This window comes from Chiloscyllium plagiosum, unplaced genomic scaffold (assembly GCF_037043375.1).
Source record: "Chiloscyllium plagiosum isolate Xiang-an unplaced genomic scaffold, Cpla_swu_hap1 HiC_scaffold_31, whole genome shotgun sequence".
Classification (NCBI taxonomy): domain Eukaryota; kingdom Metazoa; phylum Chordata; class Chondrichthyes; order Orectolobiformes; family Hemiscylliidae; genus Chiloscyllium; species Chiloscyllium plagiosum.
Window position 1 is genome coordinate 18946154 of NW_028270169.1, and position 24956 is coordinate 18971109.

Below are 24956 nucleotides of genomic sequence, written 5' to 3' on the forward strand. Positions count from 1 at the left end.
GAATTTTAAATTTGTCTGTTTTATTGATCTTTTGTTTGTCGTTATGTGTAAAGTATTATCCCAAATGTAAAAATAAAAAAATCACTGCACGCTTCTGAATTGATATTTGTCATGAGATCTGTGTGCTTTCTTGAGCACAGTGTTGATGATAGATTGGCTTTTTATATCATTCGCTGTAAAGAGTACAGTGGGGTTTTTTTAACCTAGTAATCAGTGGCTAAAGCAGAGATGGTAAATCAAACCACCATCGTGGGTGTGATTTCAAATTTGGTTGATGAAATCTGAAATAAACAACTGGTAGCTGTAATGGTGATTTTAAAAAAAACAGGATTGTCATGAAAGTCTATTTAGTTCACAAATGGAGATAGCCACTAATTACCCACAGACACCTAAGGTTGAGCAATAACTGCTGACTGTGTGCCAGTATCACTCCATGCCGTGAATTAATAAATAAAAGATGTAACAGTCTTGTTCCGTCAGGATAGGTGTTATTTTTGTCTAGAGATTTTATGCTGACCCTTTAAAGTTATGAATATTAACAACTAAGACCACAAGATGTCAGATGAAGTAGGCCATTCAGCCCATTGAGTCTTTTTTCACCCCCCCTTCAATGGGATTGTAAACTGATAACTCAATACCATTATCCTGCCATTTCCCAATGACCCTTGATTTCCTTACTAAAGTTTAGTTTCAGAGAACATCTCAGGACACCTGCACCAACCTCCAACCCCCATGGCTGCGCATTTCAACTCCCCTTCCCATTCCCACTTTGTCAGGAACATGTAGGTCCTGGGCTGCCGCCTCCACCAAACCCTCACCACCTGATGCCTGGAGGAACAACACCTTGTATTCCGCGTTGGAACCCTGCAACCACACAGAATAAATGTGGATTTTAACAGCTTCCTCGTTCCCACCTATTTCCACCCCTTCCCCGCCCCCAAAACCCCCAGTCCCAAACCTCCAAGTCAGCACTGCCCTCCGGACCTGTCTATCACTCTCTTTCCCCCCCCCAACCCTCCTCTGACCTATCACCTTCTCCCTCACCTTCATCCACCTATCGTTTTCTCAGCTACCTTTCTCCAAACCCCACTCCCTCCCATCTATCACTCCGCCCCAACCCATAAGCCTCATTCCTGATGAAGGGCTTATGTCAAAAACATCGATTCTCTTGCTCCTTGGATGCTGCCTGACCTGCTGTGCTTTTTTCAGCACTACACCTCTACACTGATCTCCAGCATCTGCAGTCCTCACTAAAATTCTGCATATCTCAGTCTTGCATATACTTAATGACCCAGTCTTTACAGCCCTCTGCAGAATTGAATTCCACTACCCGTTGACAGACAGAGTTCCTTCTCGTCTTTGTCCTAACTGGTGACCCTTTGCTTGGAGATTAAGTCCTCTGGTTCTAGACGCTCCCACATGGGGAAACAACCTCTTCACAGCTACCAGGTCATGTCCCAAGTGTCCTGAAAATTTCAGTAAGGTTCTTGTAAATTCCAATGAGTACCAATCCAACTTACTCAACTCTTCACAAACAAAAAAATTTTTCCTTATCTGAAATCAACCGTCCCGAACCTTCTCTGGATTTCCCCCAGTGCCAGTATATCTTTCCTTAGGTAAGGGAACCAAGACTATTCACCGCATTGTCAGTGTCATCTATCTAGTGCATTGTATAGTTTTAGCAAATTATCCCTATTTATAAATTTTCACAACAATACTAGTTATGAACTTGGATGCTAGCTTTTTGTGACTAATGTACAAGGACTGCCAAATCCTTCTGAGCTGCAGCTTTCTGCAGTTTTTTTCCCTTTATAAAATAATATTCAGCTCTTTGATTCTCTGGCCAAATTGCATTTTTCCACAATTTATGTTCTATCTGCTAGATTTTTGCCGACTCATTCAACCTGTCTATATTCCTCTAAAACGTCTATCATTTTCACCATTTGCCTTCCCACCTATTTTTGTCACCTGCAAACTTGATCATGACACGTTCATTTTCTCATTTTCTCATCCAAGCCATTAATATATAATATAAACAATTGTAGAACATTTTTTACATGCCCTCACTAGTTCCTTATTTATTCAATCCTACAGTTTAGGCTCAGTTCTGAGACTAAGCCCACCAGTGTCTTATTTCCCTTGTCTTGTCTTTTCTTACCTTCACCCAAATGGATGCTACATTATCTGATCTAGGATCACTTTTTGCTATAGATGTATTCCACCTCGTACTAACCATGCTATTTCTCCACCTTTTCCTTCCTTCCTGCCCTTTTGCAAAGTTACCTGTCCCTAAATATTTAGTTTCCAGGTTTGATCTCCTCCTAACTGAGTCTCTGTAATGGCTTTAAGATCATACCCATTAACCTGTGTTTGAGTCGATTATTTATTTTGTTCTGAATATTGCATGCATTAAAGTAAAGAGCCATTAGCTTTGCCATTTTTCTCTTTTTTTTTTCTGACCTTCTTCTATACTCGTACATCATTACATGACCTTCGCCCCCTCCCCAAAAAGAAAATTTGAACCCTAGTCATTAAATTCAGCAGGGTGGGGAGACACTAGTCCAAACGTGGTTGAGTGAAGCCTGTCTAACCAGAATAGCTCCTTTCTACCCAGTTCCAGTGCTAATGCTGAAACCCATTCCATGCACACCAATCTTTGAGCTATGCATTAAGTTCTTTGATTTTGTTTTACCCATGAAGTTTGGCTCAGGTGGTAGTCCAGAAGTTATGTTGAAAGTTTTGCTTTTTGATTTGGCTCCTAACCTTTCACATTCTCTCAGCAGGATCTCCTTTCCATTCCTATCCATGTTTAGTCCATATTTGGATATGTCACTAGATCTCTCCCCTCCTGCTCTAAGGTCTCCTCCAGCTATGAGGAGATGACCTTAAGCGTGATACTGTCCAGGCAACACAGCCTTCGGATCTTCCACTCAGGGCTGCCAAAAACAGCATAATTAGGAGGATAGGTAATGTCTCTTACGACAACCATATTCTTTTTCTTCCCCACCCTTGAATGGCTCCCTATGCTGTGGTTACTTTGCTCCTCCCTACAGTTTGCACTGTTGTCCACACAGCTTGTAAGAACCTTGACTTTTGTAGGGGCCAAAACTTCTCAAATGAAGGGTCCTCATACTTGCCTTACCTGCAGCTACGCTCTTATGTCCTTGGTCATAGACCTGATTTGAATTATTCAGTCTGGAGGGTGTGATGGACTCCTGGAACAAAGTGTTCAGGTAACATGCCCTTTCTCAATTGTGGTGCAATGCCTGCAGCTTGGATTCCAGCTCCTCAACACTGATCTGAAGTTCCTGAAGCTACAAACCCTTTAACAAGAGATGTGTTTGCTCTGGATCACCTTGGTATGCTGCAGCAGCAACTCACTAAACTTTTTATCGTAGTTTAATAAAAACGCCAGTTTCAATCTTACATTTAGTGCTTTTTTTTTAAGAAAAGTACTAAAGCCCTAAATGCAAACGGAAGAACTTTTGCTTTAAAGATTGGAAATGTTCACTAATCACCTGCTTTCCCTGCACTTATATTTGGTTGTGGTGTAACTCTACAGCTGGTCTCACTGCAGGTCGGCCTCTCAATTTGCACCTTTTATCATGTCCCATATCTCTTGCGACAGAGAGGTTACTTCTTGCAATAAACATTGGTTAAGGCACCTCTTGAGTCCCTCCGCCTCAGATTCGCACTTTGAAGCAAACTCCCAGCCGTACTGACTTAGCTTTTGCCTCACTCGGGGGAAGTCTCCATGCCCATTTCTGCTCCTTACTGACCGTGCAGTGCAAAACTCAAATGTTGTGGAATAGCTTTTGTTGAAAAATATAGATCATGGCATCAAACATGCCAGCTATTACATTATCGAATGTTTCACAAAATTTTGTTTCTCCTCAGCGAAATCTAGTTAAAATACTAAGTCCAAGTCTATTTAATGAAATATTTAAATGGAAGAAAGGTAGGAACTTGGTGTCTCTAAAACAGAGTCTCTGCAAAAACAGCATTGGAGTACTGATCCCCAGAATGTATTGAACTCCATTCCTTCTGATGGTACAATTTTAAAATACTTTGAATTTGATACTAGATGTGTCATATAGTTAGCCTGTTCTTAGTACGTACATATGTTTTATCAAAATATTTATTTCACTTTCTGTATTGTTTGACACTGATTGCAATAATGGCTACAATCTCAACCTTTATTGCAGTAAACAAAAGAAAAGGTTGATCAAAAATCCGATCAAACGAGCGGATATCAAGACCACACCAAAGTACTTCATTGAAAAAGCTTCCAGGACGAAGTAAGGTTTTATTTTGAGTTTTATGTATTTACTTTTGATTTAAACTATGTGAAGTTGGACAACAGTATTCAGAAGTGTCTTCTTTCATTTAACTTATTGTTTAGCCTATTCGCTTCACATATGGCACCTTTTAAAGGGAACAATTTGAGTGATGCCTTTCAGCTTTCTGCCTGTAGAGGCACACGTATGACTTACAAGTTGCATTATTTCTGGGATGTTTGAAATTGAAGTAAATTAGTCATTTTGAAGTGAGAATTTGACATTTGTTCTTATGTGAGCCTTGTATTAGATTGTAGATTTGGAAGACTTTACAACTGTGAGCATCAAAATGTGCTTATTTTGAAATGTACTGTACACCATTCCTTGAAAATTCATTTACAGAATCATTAGCATTTTGAGTGCTTATTTAAAAGCTAGAATGTTGCTCAAAGCTATGTTTAATTCACTTCTGAATTGCCTCCAGTATGAAGATAAAATTACTATAATATGAAAGATACTTTTTTTATGTGTTACAAATTTCAAAAGGGTGCGGGCTGTGTTGGGTGAAAGAATTACATAGTATCGTGATGGTGTCTGAAAATGACCAGCTGTAGTGGAGACAATGGGTGGTATTGATCTAAAAGTTATGATACTAACCATTATCAATTTCTAAAACTCTGCTTTAACTTTGAGAATAATGCAGTGGTAATTATTTGAAATCGAATGGGACAATTTAGAATTAAGTAACATGAAAGTGTGTTTGAATGGGGCAGGTTAGATTATCCATTGTCCAGTTGGTCTACCAGCAATTTGTTCTAGTTAAATGTGTAATGAAGTGCTGCACTGACGGTGAGTTTCTGAGTCTCATGATTGCTAAGATAGAAATGTATGGCAATAGGGAGGATTTGTGTGAAGATAGTTATTGGAAGAATAATTTTGAATTTTAATGACTTAAATGGGAATGTAGAAAGAAAATGCTTCTGTATAGGTGGTTTGCACTTTGTCTCAGCTAGCCATGATGAAATTTCATCTTTATTCTGTTCTGTTCTCAGAAAAATGATACAGAAGAGCAAGAAAAAAGAAAAATCCCATGCAAGTGTGCCAGCTGCCAAGGCTGAACAGGTTACCACTGAAAGCTAATGAAGCGCTGCTGGAAGTGTTCAAGATTGTCTTCTGCAGTTGAGATGCAGAGCATCTGACAGCCACTTGTACATCAGGGACTGATGCTGAACATTACTATTGTTTACACTTGCATTTTTTAAAATGCTTATCTGAATTTTTTTTTAATTAAGTCTTTAGAAGCAGTGTTTTTGGTGTGATACTTCAGCTGTGATCATTTTTATATTGTATGTTTATGACTTTAGAAATATTCTGTACCTATGTACAGTTGTATCTTATGAGGGTGTGATCTTCACATACACATAGTATGGTCATTTCTACCTGAAACAGCATGTTGGCATTTGGATACTTCAAATTGTCTTTCAGAAGGACTGTTTTTGTATGGAAGTTATGCTTCAAGCAGATATAGTTACAGTTATGACAGTGGGAATAAATATCACCAACATAATTTAAGGTAAATTAATTTGGGATTTAATTTTCAGTTTTTAAAAAAAATTTGATTTGTATAACTAAGTCTAGTGTTAATGTAAGCAGAGAAATTTTGTCAAAACTGACCATTATCTTTATCTCATTGTCTGAGATGCAGTATTTTCTAAAATTAAAACAAGTTTTATTTGACATTTATGGTTTGATTTGTCCAATGGATTAAGTACTAGTGGGGAATCAGTCAGGTCAGTTGACTGGCTGGTTGTGATGCAGATTGACACCAACAGTACTGACCAAAACCGGTTGAGGTCACCGTGAGGGTCCCAACTTCTCAACCTTCTCCCATGTCTGTGACATGGGGATTCTCAGGTTAAATTCACTACCAGTGATCTGTCTCTAATGAGACACCAACCCTATGATCTTCTGGGACTATAATGACTTTACCTTTTAGCTATGTTTGTAGAAGTCTTGAATTAGTTGAGGAGCGTGAGATTGGTGAAGACTAAAATTGTTCTTGCTGTTGCTGGCTCTTTATTCATTCATGGGATGAGGACATTGCTGGCTAGGCCAGCATTTATTGCCCATCGGGCAGTTGAAAGTCAACCACACTGCTCTGGGTCTGGAATCATGTGTAGGCCAGACCAGGTAAGGACTAACAGACATTAGTGAACTAATTGGGTTTTTCCAACAATCGATAATGGATTCATTAGACTCTTAATTCTAGATTTTTACTGCATTCAAATTCCACCATCTGTCAGAATTTGATTCAAGCCCAGGTCTCCAGAATATTACCTGGGTCTCTGGATTAACAGTCTAGTAATAATACCACTACGCTTCACCTCCCCATCTAAGGCTACTGAGGTTCCAATTGTCCTTTCAAGTTTTTTTAAATTATTTATTCTCCTAGATGTGTGCAAGGTTGGTTTTATTGCCCTTCTCTACTTTCCATCAATGTTACTGTATCACCACCTTGAACAACAATTAAAACTCCGTCATCTTAGTGTGTGACTGCAATCCCATATGTACAAATATCCAAATTAGGAGCAGGAATAGGCCACTTGTCCCTGGAGTCTGCTCTGCCATTCAGTAAGATCTGATTACTCCACAAGCAACCCATTCCTAAATATCTTTCACCCCTTATTAAAAATCTATTTCTTCCTTTAAAATGTTCAAAGATTCTGCTTCCATTGTCTTTTCTGGAAGATTTCCAAAGATCCACAACCTTCTGTGAGAAATTTTTGTCTTAAATAGGTGACCCTTTAATATTAAACAAAGACCCATAATTCGAGGTTCTCCAAATACCTTGTCAGAGACCCCTTTTGGATTTTATTTCAATCAAGTCACTCTTCCTGTTTCAAATTCCAATGACTACAAGCCTAGCCTGAACACTTTTCCTCATAGGGCATACATAAAATCACACTTCCTTAATAAGGACAATCGGTTTAATTCACCACATCATTTTTGTGTACACTTTTCTGTTCCTGATGTACTGCAGGCTTCCATTGAGGATCAAGATAAATTGAAAGGACTATATCACATCTTAAAATTCAGCATTTTCCAGCCTTCTGGACTCCAGAATGCGATTAACAATTTCAGACATTAACTGTCCCACATTTGGATTCTGCTCTTTTTGCTATGTGCCAGCCTGAATATTGCTTTTCGTGCTTTTGGACAGAATTCATTCTTCTGCCATTTGCACTTATTCTGAACAATTGCTTTATTTCTTTACTGCAATCATTACCATTTCATTGTTCCAGAAAAAGATGCCAAGGAGCAACAGATTAGATTAGATAATCTAATCTAATCTAATCTGTTGCTCCTTGGCATCTTTTTCATCTAATCTCTCTCACCTCTATGTCCCAGACCTTTTGTTCTTCTAGGAGAAAGTGAGGAATGCAGATGCTGGAGATCAGAGCTGAAACTGTGTTGCTGGAAAAGCGCAGCAGGTCAGGCAGCATCCAAGGAACAGGAGAATCGACGTTTCGGGCACAAGCCCTTCTTCAGGAATGTTCTTCATTCCTGAAGAAGATTCCTGAAGAAGGGCTTGTGCCCGAAATGTCGATTCTCCTGTTTCTTGGATGCTGCCTGACCTGCTGCGCTTTTCCAGCAATACATTTTCAGCTTTTGTTCTTCTAGCCTAGTATCATTCAAAAACATAACCCATCAGGTTTCTATCTTCCTTCAATTCTGAAGATGTTCTGTTAGTCTGAAAATGCTCACTCTTCCTCTCTTCTTAAAAGCTGCCAGGTCTGCTGAGTATTGTTATACTTTTTCTGTTTTTATGTTAGATTTGTAGAATTGCAGTTTTTCCTTTTTTTGCCTTTTATTTAACAGTACAATTTTTTCCCTCATCCAGTTAGGACTTTTCTAACAATCCAGTAGATTTACAGTCACTTTTACTTGCATGGTCTTCATATCGTACTTTGCCTGTGTTTATCCCAAGCAGTGGCTCTAAAGAGCTTCTAGTTCCAATTACTATTAAATGTAATAACAAAGGTGTTAGTGCATTATAACTATCTGCTGTTACAAGCAATCCTATCATTTTTTCACACCTCATCATGGTATTGTTAATTTTTGACCTGAGGAGCTTCAGATCGGAGAATATCTTGGTATTGCAGTGTCTCTGTATTGCAAAGGAATGAAGGGTATATAATTCTAAATGAATCGCAGCAGAGTCCAAATGTTAAGTCAGTTTCTATTCCCACAGATACTGTCAGACCTGCTGAGTTTCTCCAGCATTGTTATGTACGATTCCTCTCTGTAGGAGGAGCTTTCCACCCCATTCATCTTTTCAATCCCCAAACACAGCTGGTTAGAGCTGTCCATCTCCATGTGCCAATAGCGTCCCATAGATGTTAGTAATCTGAATAATTGTTAAAGACTGAGTAGCTTCAATTAGCTGTTCACCAAATTGCAAAAAATCTGTATTTCCAGTTTGGTAGATCATTGTGTAAAACAGGACTGAGAATGAATGGATTTTCTTTTTATTTTTAAACTAACAAACATACCTGAACCTTCACAAACCAACATCATTTGCTAATTTGTCTAGCAATGCCTTAGGATTAATACAACTGTTTTTTAACTAAAATTGAAGTGAATCCTTGGTCCTGTTTTGTGCAGATTGAAAACTCATCAGTGAGGTCTACCAGTTTGATAACTTAAAATGCAATTTTTGCCATTTAAGCATTAAGACATTCTGTATCAAAATGTACATGTTAGTCTGAGGATGTTGAATTTTGAGTTCTCATGCACACCTTCAATCAGCCTTAATTTCTCCACTTCTTTCAAACCTGCGGGCTTAAAATTGACTGGTAAAGATTATAAGGTTTCGTTCCTTTAGTCTCAAGTGTATAAGGTCAAATGAACAGATCTGAATGGGATAGTGTTGAAATAGCTATTAAAAGTGGCTTGGAATCTCACTTGTAGACAGAACTGAGCCATTCAGAAAAGTCATAATCTAATCTGTAATTTGATTTTTATAAAAATTTATTTTTGACTCATCCATCCCTAATTGCCCTTGAAGGTGGTGGTATGCTGCCATTTAGAACTGCTGCAAGTCTGTGGTGGAGAGGGGGCTGTTTTAACTAGTACAGTTATATGTCAACAGTTCAGAATTAATAACCTGCAGTAAGAAACAATTTACTTAAGTAGTAATTCTTGATAGGTACAGAAACCTGGTGTGTGCTTTCTGTCAACCTATGTCTAAAGATGGTAAATTGGGGATTTTTGTGTACTTTTTAAATCTTTTAACTTTGTGATGACTCTGAATGGCAGGTCTAGATATTCAGTGAGGCATAATAATGTTAAAGTTTCTGTCATGGAAAAAATAACTTTTTGTTATAGTGTTTTATAGTTTATAAATTGTTGCAGATCAATTAAAAAGCAAAAGTTTGGTTTGAACTTTTAGAATACTGCGTTCAGTTCTGGTCTCCCTGGCTTTTGGAAAGATGTTGTTAAACTTGAAAGGGTTCAGAAAGGATTTACAAAGATGTTGCTGAGATTGGAGGGTTTGAGGTAGAGGGAGAGGCTGAACAGGCTGGGGCTATTTTCCCTGGAGCCTCAGAGGCTGAGGGGTGACCTTATAGAAGTTTGTAAAATCATGAGGATCATGGATAGGATAAATAGCCAAGATCTATTCCCTGGGGTAGGGGAGTCCAAAACTAAAGAGCATAGGTTTAAGCTGAGAGGAGAAATATTTAAAAGGGACCTGAGGGGCAACTTTTTCTCACAACGGTTGGTGTGTGTATGGAACGAGCTGCCAAAAGAGGTATTGGACTCTGGTAGAATTATAAGATTTAAAGGTCATCTGGATGGATACGTGAGTAGGAAGGATTTAGAGGGACATGGGTCAAATGCTGGCAAATGGGACTAGATCAGTTTAGGGTATCTGGTTGGTGTGGATGAGTTAGACTGAAAGATGTTTCTGTGCTGTATAACCCCCCATGACTCTCTGATTTTCATGATTTGGCCAGTATAGGAAGAAGTCTACAGTAAAGAATCTTCCAGATTCCACGTCAACTGGTTCTGCTTTATTACAAACCCTCAAGCTGTGTTTAAACTGGAAGTATTTAAATATAATCTAGTCAGCAAACTACTATAGTGAATTTACTGAAGCAGTGTGGTAATGCTGTCAAACTAGTGTGTTTATTCATAATGCATAAAAGACTTCACTTCCATTAAGCAACAGTGAAGTGAATAACCTTATTTGATTACATGTGTACTGCATGCAGATATCTAATTCTACCATTTAATTAAATCTTTTGCTAATTATTGAGGTTGATCAATGTGTAAGATTGAGTTCAACTTCCTTACTTGTTTTTTCTTTTACCTCAATGAGTAAGCTTTTTTTTTGAGTTTTATGATGATTTTGTAATTGCTTTTCATCACACTTTTATCAAAAAAAATTCCACGGTGTACAGTTCTCCTCTGATCCACTTCAAACCTCAGATCTAAATGTTGACACAATGCACTTTTAAAGTAATGAATATGTTCATAAATTTGGGTTTAACAACACTATTTTTCTCCTGTCCCCACATAATGCATGACCCTTTGAAAGTACCTTACTGAGCAAAAAATGGAGAATGAAAAGGAATTTACAAAATTTAGGTGTAGGTTTGCTTGCTGAACTGGAATATGAAAAAGATGATTAAAGCAGCCGAGTGCAGGAGTCCGTTTCAAATTTACATTTGCCTAGATATCTCCTTCATTCAGTGGAATCCAGTCTTCCTGTAAGTGGACCTGATGTCCTTTGTATGCCAGAGTATATTGAGTTGCCCAGTATCAATTTATTCAATAGTGCAATTAATTGAGACATATCCTAAGTCACTTTCATGTATACCTCTCTAATATCTTTCAAAGGACACTGAGAAACTACCTGCTAAGATGAGACCAGGAACAAAGTCGATTTGTTCTACTTCACAATGAAGGGAAATAATGCAGTGCAATATCTATTAATATTTAATGGGATTGGTACGCCTTTTCATAAATAAAACAAATAATGAAGATAATCAGTCTATGGCTTTTACAAGTGAGATATGTTCTTGAATTTAAAAAAAATAATTTATTACTGCTCTCCTGCATTCTCTTGAGCCTGATACAAGTTTGCCACATAGCTTTTGTGTCTGAAGCTTGATTGTCTGCATCTCTCTTTTGATCTCCCATCTTTGCAACTGGAAAGGATGATCTAGATCCAACAATCTAAGGTTCTAGGATCAAGGATCTTCCAACACAACTGGCACAAAATATTTGTTTTCATTTACAATCTGGGGAAATAACGTCAACACATAGTCTCTGGGAATAATTTAACATTGTTTCATCTTGATGTCTTCTTAACTCGTGATGCCTAAATGTGGCCCCTGAACATTCTTTCTGTGCAAGGTTTGTCTAAAAGCTACTGAAACATGGCCATTTCCAATTTAGATGCTCCCAATTTTATTGCGACGTGCTGCAAATTAGTCTCTGAGAACAGAGAAACAGAATTAGTTATTAGGGAAGATGTAAAGGAGAGAGAAAATAATTTGTGTAGCCAGTTGGGAGTCAAAAAGGATGTCAAATTAGATGGCTGGAAGTGGTGCTGTAGTGTTGGTTTGGAAAGTTAGAGAACCATGTTCAGCATTTGAATGGTGCCTCTGATTCTGTTGGGTGCAGAATGTTTTCCTGTTGGAGCTCAGCAAATTCATTTTATGAAACATTGCTACCTATAATTTTCATGAAGAACAGTACAATAACTTTGACAGGAAATCCAGAAAAACCTGTTGTTTTGAAAACGTCATGAGTGTTTTCATCAGAGCTACAGCAGGGAATTGGAAACCACTGTGATATGTTTCTTTAAGAATGATTAAGGAGACTGTAAAATTCTTGGAAAAGAAGTTGTGTAAATAGAATAGACAGGTGGAAGAATCAGAGGACAAAGATAAATTACTAAAGTGGTACAGGTCAATAAAGCCATAAAAATAACCATTGTGTCGGTGTATCCTCAAAGTGGTCCATGAATTGTTCCTAGCCACCTCCCAACCACTTTACTTGTCAAATGTTTCAATTTGAAAATAACTAGCAGCAGAGCTTTATGCATTAAACAAATGGTTAATTTCCTCTACATTATTTAAGTAAAGAATGATAAAGTTAATTTGCTAAAATACAGACAGGAATTAAGATGTTTTAAGTAAGCAGGGATACATATTCTGAATGAAGATGAAAATAACATCAGTCTCTACTATCACAACAGCCCTGGTTTGCTTGAAGATTCTCTTTCTAAAGTAAAGGGATTGAAAACTTTAAGTCAGAATTTGAAGGTTTCTAATCAAAAAATGAGGTGGTTCATTTGTTTTGCTTTATAAAGAGGACATAATAGAGGTCTTTAACATTGGGAAAGGATTTGATAAGATAGATACAATACAATATAGCACAGGAACAGTCCCTTTGGCCCACCAAGTCTGTGCTGATTTCTAATATTTAGACCCTCTACATACTGGCCATACGTGGTTTCTTTCCCTCTGTTTGTTTCACATTCATATGTCAGCACATGATATAGAGAGACTTATCATCTTGGGCAAAGACCAAAACTAAAGGCTACAAATATAAGACATTAACTGGTAAATTCAAGGAGAAACTTCTTTCCATAGACAATGGTTAGAATATGAAACACACCACCACAGGAAAAGATTGAAGCAATTAGGATAGAAAGAAATAAAAGGAAATGTTAAAGAGGTTAGATAAAGAATCATACAATCTCTTTCTGTGTTGTACATATTGTCTACATTCTAACCATACTCCTTCAGAAACCTATCTGGGTTTATGAAGTGAGCATTGAGTTTTAAGGTAAGAAGCAACGTAGAAAAATTCCAAAACACTTGCGGCTTGAAACACTTGTTGGCCACTTTAATGTGAAACACTATCTCAGTATAGCTCTGGTCTAACAAAATCCTAAATTGGGACAAATTGCTTCCTGAAGATTGTTTGGGATACTCACTGCATTCTTCTGTGACCTCATGAAGTGGAAGATTTGCAATGAGTGGTCACTGTGTACTAGCTAAACTACTACGCAGACTTATTTAGATAAAACAGAAACCAGAGAGATCAACAAGATATTATCAGTACAATAACAAAAGGTAAGTAAACAAGAGTACACCTTGATGAATCAAAGATGTGAACTGCTGTCTTTCTAGTGGTTAATGGTACACTTACTTGTCTTAAAATAAGTGGAAGTTACATTTTGGTTCACATTCAATGAGCACCAAAGCACTTTTTTAAAAGCTTCAGTTGATTAATTAACAGCTATTGTTTTTTTTCTGCAGCCAGAAATCCTCCTCTCTTTTATTTTGAAACAGCAAAGTGAAGCAGCCTTCAGTTTAATTTAGAGATTCAGAAATAAAATATAAAGGCAGCGTCTTCTTGTTACACAAAAATTGCACAATTAGTTACACTACAGACAATTTTATGTGGCCTGTATCATCTTCATATAATATATTTATAAAATATAAGTTTAAAATATTTAAATTATAAATTCATATTTATATTGTAGCATTAATTTTCCTAGTTCATCTTGCCTGGCTCTTGTACTACTGCATTTAAATTGCATATTTGGCAATATGCAGCAGTTGCGATACATCATCAAAAGTAACTTCTATAATATATTGGTTTCCTGATTTTGTCAAATGTTTTACTAAATGGTGCATCAAATCTCAAGTGAATTTCCAAAGCTAACATTTGCATTTTAGTTTAAAGATGACTCAGTTTGTGGCATACTTACTTCTGAGTCACAAGTCTGTGGGTTCACATCCCACTCCAGAGATTTAACATACAATCCAGGCTGACACTTCAGTGCTGTGCAGTAGGAGTGATACACTATTTGAACTAGCGTATTTTTGTTGAAATGTTCATGAAGACTACAAATACTCTTCGAGGTGGATGTGAAAGATTCCACAACACTAGTTTGTTGGGGAATTCCCTCTGGTGTTCTTTATTGCATGACAAATTCCTAAACATGAGGTTATCAACTTATCATCACATTGCAGGGACTGTGCAAATTGGCTGCTGTCCTTCACGTGATTCCAAACGTACTTTGATATATCCTGAAAGATAATTGCAATATATTGATGCAACTCTTTCTTGCCCCTCTATTTTCTCAGAGGGCTAAGAAAACTTTGCATGTCTACAGTAACTCTTACCAACTTTTATGGATGCATAATAGAAAGTCCCCTATCTCGGATGCATCACAGTTTGGTATGGCAACCGCTCTGTCCCAGACCGCAAGAAATTACTGAGAGTTGTGAATGTAACCCATGCAGTCCACCACAGTCTTCTTTCTATTGACTCTCTCTATACTTCCCACTGCCTTGGGAAAGCAGACCACATAGTGCTGGAAAAGCACAGCAGGTCAGGCAGCATCCGAGGAGCAGGAGAATCGACGTTTCAGGCATAAGCCCTTCATTGGGTTTCTCCAGCTTGGATGCTATCTGACCTGCTGTGCTTTTCCAGCACTACAGACTCGACTCTGAGCTCCAGCATCTGCAGTCCTCGTTTTCTCCCAGTTGATTTTTCTCTGCACCTTCTCTGCAGCTGTAACATTGTATTCTGCATTGTGTTGTATTACCCTGTTGTACTTCTAGAAGGTATGTATTATCTGGTTGGCCCACAAAACAATACTTTTCACTGTATCTTGGTACATATGACAATAATAAATCAAATCAACAGTAAATCTTTCTGCATTTTATTCATCATTTGTGATTGGTCATCTTCATTTTCCCATAGAATTCAAATATTATGTGGGCATTAAAGATCCAATCTAAGAAGAAAAACATTGAGTTATCATTGATATTTCCATGTTTGTCCCCACTCTCCCAAATTAGTTGGTTTTCATCACATTACTGTTGGTGAGATCTTGCTGTGCACAAAGTGGCCTCTGCATTTCCTACGTAGACAGGCAAGAGGCTGGAAGAACACAGCAAGCCAGGCAGCATCAGGAGATGGAGAAGTCAATGTTTCGGTTTCAAAAGTATTTGATTGTCTTAAGTGCTTTGAGATGTATAGAATTTGTGAAAGCTACACTATCAATGGAGTATCGATAAAGCCATAAAAGTATTAATGCATATAACATGCCACATTCTCACTCCCCTCACCATCTGTACTCAGCCACCCCATGGAAGCAAATGATCCCACCAGCAGACATAAATTCAAGATAAGACTAAAGGGCTCTGAAACAGCCCTCTTATGGAAACCCAAACACTCGAGAAAGACTATTCTCTGGTGAATAACTCTGTGGTTTTATGCTCACTGGACATGCTCTCTGAATTTTACAACTTAATATTGAGGGTTCGTTAGCCACCAAGTTTCATTAGATGTCATCCCTCCCCACTCCCGACTCATTGACATCATTTACCTAGGACTGACCCATATTGGAACTGAGGAAACGGTTTGTTATTATAGCAAAGACTTTGACCTACATTGCTACTTCCCTTATGCTAAATACAGCTGTGCCATAAGACCATAAGACATAGGAGCACAATTAGGCTATTGAGTCCATTGAGTCTGTTCCACCATTCGGTCATGCCTGAAAGGTTTCTCAAACCCATTCTTCTGCCTTCTCCCTGTAAACCTTGATCCTTTTACCAATCAAGAACCAATCTATTCCTGTCTTAAAACACACTCAATGACTTGGCCTCCACAACGCTCTTCAGCAATGAGTTCTGCAGAGCAACTACCCTCTGGCAGAAGAAATGCTTTCTTATTTCAGTTATGAAGAGTTGTCCCCTCACTCTGAGACCGTGCCTTCAGGTCCTACTCACTCCTACCGGTGGAAACATCTTCTCCATTTTCATTCTATCAGGCCTCTCAGTATTCTGTAAGTTTCAAACAGATCTACCTTTCATCCTTCTAAACGCTATTCCATTTTGCCAATGGAGCTGTCTTGACATCACCCAAGTTCTGACATACAATTCAGGTTGGCAGTTTTAATCCTGCAAGAATGTCCAAGTACATCTCCAAGTGCAAACAGTTCCAAGTGCCAGCTGGGAACAGCAAGTTCTGCTAATACTGCCTCAGCCAGCCAGCTGAGTGGGAGATATCAACAACTATTGCAGTGTTCAGGATTACTCAGTACCAGATAGTGATGGTGAACAGCTCCTAGAGAATACCTCTAGAAACAACCTCAGCCTGATACACAGACTCAAGCAACAGGGAATGTTCCATTCGGCTAGATGGAGTGGGAAGTATTCACCTGACTGGGTGCTGGCTCTGTTCATTTGATGGTTTTCCTCACCAGCACGGTGTCCAATCCTGGGCAATCCCTCACATAGTCAGCACATTGGTCTCTACCTTTCACTCCTCTACCATTGCAAGGAGGATTTGATGGAACTTCTGAAAAGCAGATTGGTGAATATACAGTGGGATCTTGGGCAGCACGGTGATACAGTGGGACCTTGGGCAGCACGGTGATACAGTGGGTAGCACTTCTGCCTCAAAGCACCTAGGATCTGGGTTTGATCCCAGCCTCGGATGACTGTCCTTTTGGAGTTTACACATTTTCCCTGTGTCTGCATGGTTCTACTTTGGTTTCCTCCCACAGAATGCAAAGATGTGCAGGTTAAGTAGTTTAGCCATGTTAAATTGCCCTGTAGTGTCCAATGATGTCTAGGCTAGGTGTAGTAGCCCATAGTAAATGTGGGATTACAGGGATAGTGTTGAGAGGGCTGGGTCTGGATGGGGTGCTCTTCAGAGGGTCAGTGCAGACTCAATGGGTTGAATGGCCTCTTTCTGCACTATAGGGATTCTATGATTTTTTATCATTTATCATATCATATTGTAACATTTATACCGATGCATAACATACCTACGGAAGAATTATATGAGCACTTTAGTGATGTCATTCACAAAGCTGCTTGCATCAGCCATCTTTATTCCATGTCTTGATACAGAGAATGCAGTGTCCCTAAAGGAATGTAATTCACCTGGTGACCCTGATACAAAAGGCCAAGACAGAGTCTCTTGATGCTGCACGTTACACCAGAGAGGAGAAAATGATAGGAGGGCTCAGTTTTATTCAGTGCAGTTGGAAGCGCTGGAACCTGATTGGACATCTCGGAGAAACCAAATAATTACCGGCACCAACTTGCTCATCAGTCACCCTGAACCATGTTGCTAGACAACAATTCCATGTAGCAAGGAATTTGCTGGAAACTGAACAAGACACTAATCCGCAATGAACTGAAAAAACTAATGCCAACAACATACAGAGTTAAAAATCACACAGCACCAGATTATAGTCCAATAGGTTTATTTGGAAGTATACCACGCAGAGCATGGCTGTCCTGATCCCTTCAAGATCACAGAAGTTGTATCAGTAAAACAGTAAGATGTGGCAACCCTGCACCTAAATTATTAAAACTTCGTGTCTACTGTGCTAAAGCTTGATTTACTCAGTTCTACACAAGGATCATCGGATCAAACTCACTCGAAAAGTGTAGTAATCAAAAAATGTTTCCAAAGTATAGAAAAGGTCTCAGCTATTGACTGCTTTCACTACTTTTCTGCAAGCCTTAAGATCATTGAGTTAGTTGTCCACTGATGCATATCTCCAGAAGAACAGACCATCCTTGATGTCAACCAAGATGGTTTCTATAGTGGCACAGCACATGTGATCATCTTCTGACACTCACTAGCTGCATCAAAAATTGTTTCAAAAGACCCTGAAGATGGACACACTGCTATTAGACCTCATAGCTGCCAGTGTCACACTGTGGCCTGCTCCTTACACTGTCCAGAGTTCTTCCAACCTGGTCAGGACAATTGTTAAAACGCTCCTTCACAAGAGACAATTTGGAGTGAGGAGGTAGTGGTGTTGTGGTAATGCTACTAGTCTAATAATCCAGTAATCCAGATTCTGATGCACTTGGGATGCAGACAAAGCTAGAATGTAAGAGTAATGTGGTGCTGGAAAAACACAGCAGGACAGGCAGCATCCGAGGAGCAGGAGAATCGACATTTTGGGCATAAGCCCTTCTTCAGGAATGAGGCTGGTGTGCCAAGCGGGCTGAGATAAAAGGTAGGGGGGAGGGAATTTGGGGGAGGGGCACTGGGAATACGATAGGTGGAAGGAGGTGAGGGTGAGGGTGATAGGCCGGAGAGGGGGTGGGTGCGGAGAGGTTGGGAAGAAGATTGCAGGTCAAGAGGGCGGTGCTGAATCCGGGGGTTGTGACTGAGATAAGGTGGGGGGAGGGAAATGAGGAAGCTGGAGAAATCTACATTCATCTCGTGTGGTTGGAGGGTTCCTAGGCGGAAGATGATGCGCTCTTCCTCCAGGCGTCATGTGGTCAGGGTCTGGCGCCTGGAGGAAGAGCGCATCATCTTCTGCCTAGGAACCCTCCAACCACACGGGATGAATGTAGAATGTAAAAACGCCATCCCATATTCCCAATTCCTTCGTCTTCGCCGCATCTGCTCCCAGGAGGACCAGTTCCAAAACCGTACAACCCAGATGGCCTCCTTCTTCAAGGACCGCAATTTCCCGCCAGACATAGTCGACGATGCCCTCCACCGCATCTCTTCCACTTCCCGCTCCTCCGCCCTTGAGCCCCGTCCCTCCAACCACCACCAGGACAGAACCCCACTGGTCCTCACCTACCACCCCACCAACCTCCATGTACAACGTATCATCCTCCGTCATTTCCGCCACCTCCAAACGGACCCACCACCAGTGATATATTTCCCTCCCCTCCCCTATCAGCGTTCCGAAAGGACCACTCCCTCCGTGACTCTCTCGTCAGGTCCACACACCCCACCAACCCAACCTCCACTCCCGGCACCTTCCCCTGCAACCGCAAGAAATGCAAAACTTGCACCCACACCTCCCCCCTTACTTCCTTCTAAGGCCCCAAGGGACACTTCCATATCCACCACAAATTCACCTGCACCGCCACACACATCATCTATTGCATCCGCTGCACCCGATGTGGCCTCCTCTATATTGGGGAGACAGGCCGCCTACTTGCGGAACGTTTCAGAGAACACCTCTGGGACACCCGGACCAACCAACCCAACCACCCCGTAGCCCAACACTTTAACTCCCCCTCCCACTCCACCAAGGACATGCAGGTCCTTGGACTCCTCCATTGCCAGACCATGGCAACACGACGGTTGGAGGAAGAGCTCCTCATCTTTTGCCTGGGAACCCTCCAACCACAAGGGATGAACTCAGACATCTCCAGTTTCCTCATTTCGCCTCGCCCCACCTTGTCTCAGTCAAATCCCTCAAACTCAGCACCGCCTTCCTAACCTGCAATCACCTTCCTGACCTCTCCGCCCCCACCCCACTCCGGCCTATCACCCTCACCTCGACCTCCCTCCACCTATCGCATTTCGAAATCCCCTCCCCCTAGTCCCTCCTCCCTACCTTTTACCTTAGCCTGCTGGACACACTTTCCTCATTCCTGAAGAAGGGCTTATGCCCAAAACGTCGATTCTCCTGTTCCTTGGTTGCTGCCTGACCTGCTGCGCTTTTCCAGCAACACATTTTCAGCTCTGATCTCCAGCATCTGCAGCCCTCACTTTCTCTCAATGTACACCACATGGGTCATGCTTTTCAAATGACCTGTCTACAACTGCATCTTGCAAGTTTATCAATGCTGTAGCCTCTGTCTATCCTTCCAAGCCCTGGTCCAGATTCTTAACAAATATACCACTCTATCAAGACTTCCACAATTTTAATTCTCTGGCATTTTCATCATATGTTTAATTTGCCTGTCCAGTCTAGACCATGTTAGGGCACCAATTGAAAAAATTATATTTTGCTTCAGTAAGCATAGTGGCAGTCTCTTTGATTAGAATGTTCCAGAATTTAAACGTGCATTATTCAGGCTGATTATGAGAAAATAGTGAAGCAGAAGGGGAGGAAAGGAAGAAGGGAGCTTCCCCGCCCCCTCCCCTTCACGAATAAGAAATAATAACAAAGAACTGCGAAATCTTAAGCATAAGTTGCTGGAGACACTCAGTAGATCTGGCAGCATTTGTAGAGGGAAGAAACAGGATCAACGTTTCAACATGAGACATAATGCATACGGATATGTTGGAAGTGCTTGGGACATGTTGCAATGAGACTGACTCAGTCAAGTTGATACATCTGGTGACAGGTGACTGGGCGTTGACCTTTGGGGGAGGAGACCCGGAAGTAGTTGCTGGTTGACAAGGAGCCGGATCAAGATGGCGCTGCGTCCAGGCGGTGGCGGTGGTGGCAGTAGCAGCAGCAGCGGCGGCGGCGGCACTGGCAGCGGGTAAGCGCCGAAACATGGAGTTTTCACTTTTCTGTATTGGTGTAAGATTGTGAGTGATAAATTAGATCGGGTGATGGTTTACCGTTGTGTGGGCGGCCGCCTCTCTGTCTTTAAGATGATGCTGGGGAAATGGGGTTAGTCTGGGTCAGTGACCAAGACACACTCTCTTTGATATTACCCTCTGATGGCCTAGATACCGCCGGGAGACTCTTACCTTTGTTTGCCTGATCTTTTAAATTTCCTTTTTCCTTCGAGTCGACTGTTCCCTTTTATAAACGAGTAAAATCCGATCTCCGCAAGAATTGTTTTTTCTTACATTTCAAACTTTCTTCTCTCTCTCTCTCATCCCTTCCCATCCACTTTAATGTTGTTGTGTTGAGAGGTTTCTTTTATTTTAAAAAAAAAAATTGGGTGGATTGTGGCTGAATGGAAGTACACCCTTTCCCCTTATTTTGAAGCTGTGGAGTTCTGCTATCTGAATTGAACGGGAAGCTGCACTCTGAATAATTGATGTTCCAGAAGGAGATTGTGCTTCATCTATCTTTCATCTCACCCTATCACTTTTCATCCGGCGCAACGAATTTAGGTGGACGTTTCTTGATCGAATTCGATCTTTAGAAAAAATGTGAATTGTAATTTTGTCGTGGCAATAAAAGAATTAACGAACTCCCTTAATGTAGCTGCAGTGATGTTTGCAGCTTGCCAGTAAAAAAGACTCGGGGGTAATCCAGCTTTGATGTTGTTTCACTCCCCAGAGAGTGAGTAGAGAAAAAGCTACGCTACTTGTTCTCAGCAGATTTTTTTAAGATTAGATTCCCTACAGTATGGAAACAGGCCCTTCAGCCCAACAAGTCCAAACCGACCCTCTGAAGAATAGCCCACCCAGACCCATTCCACGTATTCACCCCTGACTATGGGCAATTTAGCATGACCAATTCACCTAACCTGCACATCTTTGGATTGTGGGAGGAAACCCATGCAGACACTGGGAGAATGTGCAAACTCCACACAGTCAGTTACCCAAGGCAGGGATCGAACCTGGGTCCCTGGAGCTGTGAGGCAGCAGTGCTAACCACTGAGTCCACCTAGGTGTATCTTATTTTTAATTTTGGGTACACCTGGAATTGAAAAAAGTTAATTTTGCTGGCTTTTTGGTCTCTGCCATGTATTCCATTTTGTTGTGTCAGTAAATATTAAAAAAAAATTAACAGGACAAGAATTTGTAAGTTGAGATACATTGAAGGCTGTTTTATATTGCTGACCATTTTGGATTGATACAATGGTGCCAAACTGTTTAGCACAGTAATTATGGCTTTGAATAATTACCCACTTACCACTAGTTCCAGAAAAAAAAGGACTGCTGAGTAACTGCAGTAGATTCCAAAATTGACCTAATAATCTTATCATGATTGAATACTTGATTTTGTCCTTGCCTTCCCCCCCCCTACAGATGTATGATGATTCCATATGTACTTTGTTATACTTGTGAATCAAGTGGATGAATTTTGCTAGCTTAACTTCACAACACAATGAAATTTGACGAATATTTGATTGAAAGACTTGCTAAACATTCTGTCACTTACTCAATATATTTAATATTTTAAGAATTCTTGTTAAATGTGACTATTATTTAAGGGACAGGACTGGCAGCTTAATTTTCTGGTTATAGATGCTATAGGAATGATAGAAAGGGGGTGGCAAGAGAACAGGGGGAATAGTGTTTTTGGTTAAGGAGAACATTACATTTGTGCTTGGGAAGGATATTCCTGGGAGAACATCCAGTGAAGTTTTATAGGTGGAACTGAGAAATAAGAAAGGGATGATTATTTATTTGGTGTTGTCCTATAGGCCCCTAATAGTCAGTGGGAAATCGAGAAGCAAACATGTAAGGAAATCTCATATCTATAAAGTAGGATTGTAATGGTAGGGGATTTTAACTTTGCAAACATAGACTGGGACTGCCATAGTGTTAAGGGTTTGGATGGAGAGGAATTTAAGTGCTGCAAGAACATTTTATTATTTAATTATTTTGATGTACCTACTACAGAAGGAGCAAGACCTGACCTCCTCTTGGGAAATAAGGCAGGGCAAGTGACTGAGGTGTCATGGGGGAGTACTTTGGACTCATTGATCACAATTCTATTAGTTTTCAAATAGTAATGTAAAAGGATAAACCTGATCTAAAAGTTAAATTTTTAAATTGGAGTAAGGCCAATTTTTTGACAATATTAGGCAGGCACTTGCAAAAGTTGACTGGGGGAGCCTGTGTTTAGGTAAAGGGACAGTTGGGAAGTGGGAGGCTTTAAAAAATGAGATAATGAGAGTTCAGAGTGTTCCTGTTAGAGCGACGGGCAAGACTGCCAGGTGTAGTGGATGTTGGATGACTAGGAAAATTGAGGCTCTGTTCAAGGAAAAGGAGGACGTATAAATATCTAGGATTGAGTGAATCTCTTCAGAAGTATTAAGGCAGTAGGAGTATATTTAAGTGGGAAATCAGGAGGGCAAATGGGAGACATGAGATAGATTTGGTAAATCGGGTTGAGGAGAATCCAAAGATTCAGCAAATTCATAAGGGAAAAAAGTAACTAGGGAAAGAAAGGTGACCCTTTAAAGATCAATAAGGCCATCTGTGTGGAACCACAGGATATGAGTGAGATACGAAATGAATATGTCACTTCACTATTTACTGTGGAGAAGGACATGGAAATCAGGGAACTTGGAGAAATCAATAGTGATATCATGAAAAGTGTCCATATTACAAAAGAGGAGGTGCTGGACATCTTGAACCGAGTAAAGGTTGATAAATCCCCGGGACCTGGTAGGTATTTCCTATAACTATGGAAAGCTAGGGAAGCGATTGCTGGGCCGCCTTGCTGAAATATTTATATCATCGACAGCCACGGGTGAGGTCCCAGAAGACTGCAGGGTGGCTAATGTGGTGTTATTATTTAAGAAAGGTGTCAAGGAAAAGCCAGGGAACTATAGACTGGTGAGCCTGACATCTATGGGTAAGTTGTTGGAAGAAATTCTGAGGGAAAGACTTTACATGCATTTGGAAAGGCAAGGACTGTTTAGGGCTAGTCAACATGGCTTTGTGTATTAAATCGTGGCTTCTAACTTGATTGAGTTTTTTTGAAGAAGTGACAAATAAAGACTGAAGACAGTGGTAGATGTTCTCTATATGGACTTCAGCAAGGTGTTTAACAAAGTTCAGCAAGGTAGACTGGTTAGCAAGGTTAGGCTTAAAGGTAGAAGACAGATGATGGTTGTAGAGGATTGCTTTTCTGCCTAGTGACCTGTGACCAGTAGTGTGCTTCAACGATTGGTGCTAGGTCCACTGCTTTTCGTCATTTATATAAATGGTTTGGATGTGAATATAGGAGATATGGTTAGGAAGTTTGCAGATGGGACCAAAATTGTTGGTGATGGTGGACAGTGAAGAAGGTGGCTACCTCAGAGTATAATGGGACCTTGATCAGATGGACGAATGGGCTAATATGTGGCAGATGGAATTTAATTTAAATAAATGTGACGTGTTTCCTTTTGGTAAAGCAAACCGATGAAGGGCTTTTGCCTGAAATGTCGATTTTGAAGCTCCTTGGATGCTGCCCTGAACTGCTGTGCTCTTCCAGCACCACTAATCCAGAATCTGGTTTCCAGCATCTGCAGTCATTGTTTTTACCAAGGCAGGACTTGTACAGTTAATGGTAATTCTCTGGAGAGTTTTGATAAAGTTTGTGCGAAGATTTGTAGCTCGGGTGCTCGTTGTTGTGGTTCTGTTCGCCGAGCTGGAAGTTTTTGTTGCAAACGTTTCGTCCCCTGGCTAGGCGACATCATCAGTGCTTGGGAGCCTCCTGCGAAGCGCTTCTTTGATGTTTCCTCCGGTGTTTATAGTGGTCTGTCCCTGCCGCTTCCGGTTGTCAGTTTCAGCTGTCCGCTGTAGTGGTTGGTATATTGGGTCCAGGTCGATGTGTTTGTTGATGGAGTTTGTGGATGAATGCCATGCCTCTAGGACTTCCCTGGCTGTTCTCTGTCTGGCTTGCCCTATGATAGTAGTGTTGTCCCAGTCGAATTCATGTTGCTTGTTGTCTGCGTGTGTGGCTACTAAGGATAGCTGGTCGTGTCGTTTCGTGGCTAGTTGATGTTCATGTATACGGATTGTTAGCTGTCTTCCTGTTTGTCCTATATAGTGTTTTGTGCAGTCCTTGCATGGTATTTTGTCTTCGACTGGGACAACACTACTATCATAGGGCAAGCCAGACAGAGAACAGCCAGGGAATTCCTAGAGGCATGGCATTCATCCACAAACTCCATCAACAGACATATCGACCTGGACCCAATATACCAACCACGACAGCGGATAGCTGAAACT

At 40.5% G+C, this 24956-nt stretch overlaps 1 protein-coding gene across 1 annotated transcript in view; it reads left to right on the plus strand.

Annotated features, from left to right (window-relative positions):
- Positions 1–5869, plus strand: part of ddx52 (DEAD (Asp-Glu-Ala-Asp) box polypeptide 52) — a 38305-nt gene extending 32436 nt beyond the window's left edge. The window contains exons 14-15 of the mRNA XM_087977305.1: positions 4206–4298; positions 5330–5869. Coding sequence (XP_087833431.1) covers positions 4206–4298; positions 5330–5417 — 181 coding nt within the window. The 3' untranslated portion in view covers positions 5418–5869. The remainder of the gene's footprint in view (positions 1–4205; positions 4299–5329) is intronic.
- The last annotated feature ends 19087 nt before the right edge of the window (positions 5870–24956 follow it).